The sequence below is a fragment of the Rhinichthys klamathensis genome, unplaced genomic scaffold, assembly GCF_029890125.1.
Source record: "Rhinichthys klamathensis goyatoka isolate OS25496 unplaced genomic scaffold, OSU_Roscu_1.1 h1tg000192l_1, whole genome shotgun sequence".
Lineage (NCBI taxonomy): Eukaryota > Metazoa > Chordata > Actinopteri > Cypriniformes > Leuciscidae > Rhinichthys > Rhinichthys klamathensis.
Genome location: NW_026606718.1, coordinates 3,766,051 through 3,772,274, shown reverse-complemented (window position 1 = coordinate 3,772,274; position 6,224 = coordinate 3,766,051). Strand labels below are relative to the sequence as shown.

At 42.0% G+C, this 6,224-nt stretch overlaps 1 protein-coding gene across 2 annotated transcripts; it reads right to left on the bottom strand.

Moving 5' to 3' along the window:
- Positions 1 to 3,212: 3,212 nt before the first annotated feature.
- Positions 3,213 to 5,917, bottom strand: si:dkey-202l22.3 (7 transmembrane receptor domain-containing protein). 2 transcript variants are annotated; one of them, XM_056262478.1, is made up of 2 exons: positions 5,675 to 5,917; positions 3,213 to 4,623 (listed from the first exon to the last, which is right to left on the bottom strand). In XM_056262478.1, exons 1-2 carry the CDS (start codon positions 5,769 to 5,771, stop codon positions 3,488 to 3,490), a joined length of 1,233 nt encoding a protein of 410 aa, XP_056118453.1. In that variant the 5' UTR covers positions 5,772 to 5,917; the 3' UTR covers positions 3,213 to 3,487. The 2 variants fall into 2 exon arrangements, with proteins under 2 accessions (XP_056118453.1, XP_056118452.1); XM_056262477.1 differs by having other exon boundaries at positions 3,213 to 4,627; positions 5,675 to 5,916.
- Positions 5,918 to 6,224: the final 307 nt, after the last annotated feature.

The window sequence follows — 6,224 nt, the reverse complement described above, 5'->3', positions numbered from 1 at the left end:
GATTCAAAACGAAAAACGGGTCGGCAGCGTTTCTAAACTTCTCCGTTTTGGGTCTCCGTTTTTTCCGTTTTAGTGTGGACGGGAGGTGCAAACGTAGCAAAAGGTCTCCGTTTTTAAATGAAAACGCAGTAGTGTGGACGGGGCCTAAAAAGCACCCCGAATCCGAAAACAGTCGTTTAAGCCGAAAATTTTCTTAGCAGAAATTTCGGTGAATCCTTAACTTTATGATGTGTATGTGTAGATTACCGGTTATTCTATTTTCTTCTTAGCAACGCTCACGCGAGTGTCCGGTGTAGGCAGCGTTAGCGAGCGACTGAACGCCATTGGGCGGGGCCTGTGCGATGATGTAAAACTATTCGTGGATGTGTTGGCCTGGACGGATGCATGCAAATATCCGTGTGATGTTACAACTCAATTCCCACAAATCCATCCAAACAAGCAGTTTTTGGCGCTTCATTATATAAATGCTTTGTTTATATGAGGACGACTTTTTAATCTCTAAAATTTGCAGGATGTTTTAATTGAACAAACCTATTAAAAGATCAAGGCAAATTTTATTTCTCATGTCATTACCCCTTTAAAGTAATTACAAGATTTTGACTTGTAAAACGTGTTCACGTCTTTGTAGAACTCATAATTACAACTTATAAATCTGGATTTTTGGAGAGCCTTGACTTACCAACTGACCGCTGCAACGTCGGAAACACTGCAGTTCCAACCTCTTCACTAAAATGTAGTTCGTCAGTTATTTCGTAATATTTAAATTGAATAATTCCAATAATTGATTGTTAATTAATTTATTTTGTTTAATTAAAATAAAGGCATGGTTTAACATAAAGTAGCCTAGCTAGCATAGCCTAACAGTTGTTATGGAAAAGCCTCCAGAAAAAGGGTTGGTTAACACTGACTTGGCTTTGCCTATACAAATTGAGGTACATTTTTTTTTTAAAGAAGAAGACATAATTCCTTACCTGCACACAAAGGGCTGATCTCTGTAGATCTCTGAGCCTGTTTTTTCTTTGTTTTCAAAATCCCGATACATTTTTTTGGAAACAGTGACACGAAATTTCACTCCTATAATCCTTTTATCGCACCCCTTGTGTAGCTGATTTCTTTTCAGTTTAATCTTAATCAGCCAGATGTGTTTGACATTGGAAGCAATAACAACAGCTGCTCTTTATGAAACCTTCTGGTGCCGGCTTGCAGAGTGTGTTTGTTTTTACTGCATCGTAATACCTGCATCTTCAAGTCTGCTGTTTTCTTTTACATATTCCCCTCTGCAAAGCTGCTCTAGGCTTAATGACATCATTAGACCCACACTCTCGCTTCACTGATTTTCCTAATATGTTCGGCGGGAATGTAAAATAGTCAATTTTGGATACAAAGGTTGGTCAATGATGTTGATATACCTCATGCTATATTTAGCAGATATTGAGATGTCATGTCTGGGCACTCTCATGGAAAAGAAAAATCACAAAGGAGATTTAATTTTCTTTAATATCTTAATTGAGACAATGAGTCAACAATGAGATTAAATGGACATTTGCTTGCTCAGAGTCTCCTCTACAGTTTCAGAAGAAATCTCAACGTCACAAACTCAGACTCAGACTTTCCAAAGTATGAAATATTAGCTGTGACTATGCTTATTCATGATGCTCAACATGGGTCTATTTGTCATCTATTATGAATCATGTCTATTAGCATTGTTGCTACTGCGCTCCCTATGCAAAGGGACCCACTGTATTAAATTAGGTGGTCCGGATATTTTGACTGCATGCAGAGAATACAGTTCTTATTAGGGAACCTTTGTTTCATCGGTTGGTCCATTTTTTTCCTGTGCGCACTGTGCATCTTGCCCCTGGTGTCCCTGTGCTAAGCTAGCAATCAGCGTTAGTGGCTAGATGTGATAATTAGCATGCAGATCCATTCGCAGGCATATCTCGCCTGCCATAATTGTACCAACTTTTGCTTCATCCTCTACCCACTGTGCCTTTGTATGTAATCACACAATTGTATGTTGCCTACGTTGCCTACTAATGTTACTTGTGTGCGAACCTGTGGAAATACTTTGTTGTGAAATATCTAATCTGTGTAATATAACCTTTCTAATAAACGACAAGACTCTTTCAACCACTGCTGAAAGTTTTGCATTTTACTTACATATTTACAAGGTAACACAATTGCAAAAGGTCGCTCATAGTGACAGGAGATGTTGTCCATTATATGTGATTACATTCACACAGGTCGTAATGTCGTAGCATAGAATCAGCTAGTCAACCAGAACTACGAGACTGTATGCATGTTGTGTGTGTGTGTGTGTGTGTGTGGCTACCATTGGCTAGACATTCTACCATTAATTTCCATAAATCATTTGGGTCAAACACTCTTGTTTATTCATCTGAGAAATGGTTGACTTGATGAGTAATGTAGTGTAGTGTGAACGCATTGTAGATCATCTAATTAAGTCTATCTCACACCTCCAGAGAACTGTCAAAATGAGATATCAATTCTCACAGCTCTCTAAGGGAAATGACAAAACCATATAATGACAAAACAATGTGCACTTGCTCCTGTGAAATTATCGTCACTTTAGCTCCTACGACTTTCAAAAGGTCAGGCTCACTCTGTTGAACATTTCATAGAAGTATGCCTATCTTGAGAAATGTAGAAGTGTTCCAGTGTGAGCTATGTGCCTCATATGTGTCTTAAGGTTAAAGTAGAGTGTGCAGTCCATTACCAGATGCGAAAGACTGTCATTTGATTGAACTCCGATTGCCAGAGACCTCTTGAGAGTGTCTGGACTTGAGAGTGCAAGGCTCTGAGGGCAAATTTTCGAACAGTGATCTATATGAGACATGCAGTGATCCTTAGAGACTTGTGAGGCTGAGAGGATTTATAAGACGTTCTGCATGACTTGTTTTCTGACATGGGTCCGAGCTAATAGGAACGGGAACAGAATTAACTGCTAATGGTATAAATGCAGATATAACTAGGGTCAGAGGGTATGGGAAAGAGTGACCTCAGCCAAAACACCTGATATTTTCCTGGCTACTTGCTATTAGAAGAGACAATTGAGGAAAGAACGGGAGGTGAAAAAGAGCAGTCAACATCTAGTTGTAGTTTGCTGATATTCCCCTTGGCTGTGGTGGGTTCAAAGACAGGGTATTCCCAAACGGATTTACACCTCCAGTAAAAGCTGCACTGTAAACCTTTGTTTAATATCAGGAGTTTTCATTCAAGGTCAAAGAGATGTACTCTATGAAGGAATCTTGAGCCTGTATCACTAATGTCCACAGTAACATCAAAACAAAGCTGAGAGCCTGAGTATTATTTTTAGTCCTCATAAAAGAAAAGCCCACCAACAACAAAGCCTTCGTTTTCGGATAAGAACATTGAATATTGGCTGGAATACCTCTCCAGTGCTGCGAAACCTCCTTAATGTCTGAGTGCTCCTTCTGATTAGTCTGTGCTGATGTGCTGCTCATCTTCAGAGGCAGCTGTCGGGGACAGGGCTCTCAGGCGATTGGTTCTCCTTCACCACTACCTCGGAGATGAGCGTCAGGCAGGTGGCAGGGTTGCGGGACGAACAGCGAGAGAGTAGTTCCTGCCCACTACGTCTGCAGGGGCACAGGTAACCCCGCAGGTGCATGCGGACCTTGCTGTGCAACGAGGCATAGATGAAGGGGTTGTAGCAGGCTGAGCTCATGGCTATCAGGTGGCAACTGACCTGCAGCACATTGACGTAGCGTTTGTCCACAATCTGGAAGTCTGAGTCTAGATCCAGAAGGAGATTGAGGACTTGCAGTGGGAGCCAACAGAGGGCAAAGGCAAGCACAGAGGCGACCAGAAGGGAGAAAGTCTTGTGCCGCTGCTTGCTCCATCGCTGCTGGTTTTGGGAGGGCTCTCCAGGCAATGTGTGTTTGCGGAGGTGCACACTGATGGCACAGTAAGAGATGCTTACAGACAGCAGGGGGATCATGTAGGACGCCAACAAGAAGAAGCAGGAGTAGAGTAGGCGCTGTCGTTCGGTACCCAGCCAGAACTCCTCGCATACTACCAACTCCATGCCACTTGGTCGCAGGTCCACGTAACGTGTGTGGAGGGAAGGCGGAGCGGCAAGGGCCAACGAAACTGCCCAGACGCCCAAAGCCACTGCGCCACATCCCCACACGGAGATACGCCTCCGTACTGGGTACGCCACCACCACGTAGCGGTCCATGGCGATGGCAGTGAGGGATAAAACAGAGGCGAAGACCGTTGCGCCTTGCAGCAGAGGAATAAGGTGGCACATCGGGCGTCCGAATGCCCAACCACGTGCATCAAAAGCGTACGACGCCGTCAACGGTACACAGCTCAGACACATCAGCAAATCCCCAGCTGCCAGGTTGCCAATGAAGAAATTGGTGGCATTGTGGAGCTTCTTGTCTGACAGAATGCAGGCAAGAAGGAAAGTATTCCCAACACCTGCTACAACAACAACTAAGGCGTAGAGCGGAATAAACAGAGGTTTGAAGCGCCACAGCAGCTGTGTTCCTGAGAACTTATCCAGGGGGTCTGTCCGATTCGAAGCTCCGAGGGTTGCGTTAAAGCCAGCCAGAACTTGTTCCAGAAGAGGATCCATTTCTACCTGTGACAAAAACATTGATGAACAACAAAGATGGTCATCACGCACACACTTCTACACACTCGCTCAACTGTTAGAGATAAACTCAGTGTGAGATTGGTACATGGAAACGTTGTTGCCATGCTCTTGATGGAACCCTTTTAGTCTTTCTCCTTCTGCCTTGATGAGACTCGAGCACTCTCTAAGCGCAAAGCAGAATGGCTGCGTTTCACAGACCCAATTAATTGTCAAAGCAGTTTTTTTTTCTCAAGGGGAGTCATAAAGTCTAATTACAGAGTTATTATTTAGTATTATCTAGAAGAAACTCCGAAGGTATTTACCTTTATTTAAAGCCACGTTGTCTGGCAGAGGATCTACTCGTTATAATAAGGCCTTATGAATGGAGAAAAATGAGCATTTGATGACTATAATTACTTCCTGAGTATATATCGAACTCCATTACACAGAATTTCACAATGTGTGATTAGATGAATGCATGATTACAGTACCAATTCTACCACAGCAGATATAAGTGGAAAAAGCCATAAAATAATAATGATGATAATAAACATGTTAATCAGTTAATAACTAATAAATGCATTATCTAGTTTAGCATAATTATGATTTGCACTATAGGATCAAATGTGTTCCAAATATGCCATCATTTTAAACAGTGATAGAAATTAAGTACAAATAAAAACACTGATATTAGTGTGTCAAATGAGAAATGATATCTGATGGTGGCATCAGCCGCCAGTAAAGCTGAATGAGACAAAACAGGTGCAGTGAATTGTTGCAGACTGATAACATTTTTTATCAGTTTTTAATCATTAGTTAGGACTAAAGCAATTGAATATAAACTTGTTTACTCAATCACATTTAATTAAATCCACTTTTTTTTTTTTACTGTATAGCCTATATGTGTGGAAAACAAATTTGTATGTGTGGAAAACAAATTAATAAAAAGTGTTTTAATAAAAAGCTATGCCATTTACAGCACAGTTTTAAAAAGACACATGCAATGTGAATGAAAAGCAAGTGAAATGAAAAAGACACAGAAAGGAAGAATACCTGCTGCATAAAATCTTGAGGTATAGCAAGGTGCGGTTTTGATGTCCCTCCGTGTTGTTTCAGAGTTAAGATATTGTTCATCTCCACATTTCCACATCCATAAATGATCCTCTGTGCCCAGTTTTCCATGCAATGTGTGATATCTGATATCATTTACCACTGTCTCACAGGAGGAGAGTGGGTAGTGAGGTGCAGACCACCAACCCAATGGTCTGTGGTGGAGGGGGGTGCTGGGGGCTGAGAGGGAATGAGAGAGAGAGAGAGAGAGAGAGAGAGAGGGAGGGAGAAAAAGGGGAGTGACTCTGTCTTCTGTCACAACCGCAGTGAGACCAAGACTGAAAAGAGACACGGTTCTCCTTCTGAGACCAATCTCCTTCTTTCACCCACTCTCTCTCTCTTTCTCTCTCTCTCTCTCTCTCTCTCTCTCTCTCTCTCTCTCTCTCTCTCTCTCTCTCTCTCTCTCTAAATGTGAGACATACAGAGACGCAACTCAGTCTTTAATCTCTGTTTGAGATCGTTTTTCACTTTCCCAGCTTGCTATCTGTGAGTG

Bases quoted from the DNA above. Each gene is read 5' to 3' on its own strand.
- si:dkey-202l22.3 (XM_056262477.1), bottom strand. From the start codon at position 5,827: ATGATATCAGATATCACACATTGCATGGAAAACTGGGCACAGAGGATC. The intron at 4,628-5,674 runs GTATTCTTCCTT...TTTTTGTCACAG, and splicing joins CTCAAGATTTTATGCAGCAG to GTAGAAATGGATCCTCTTCT.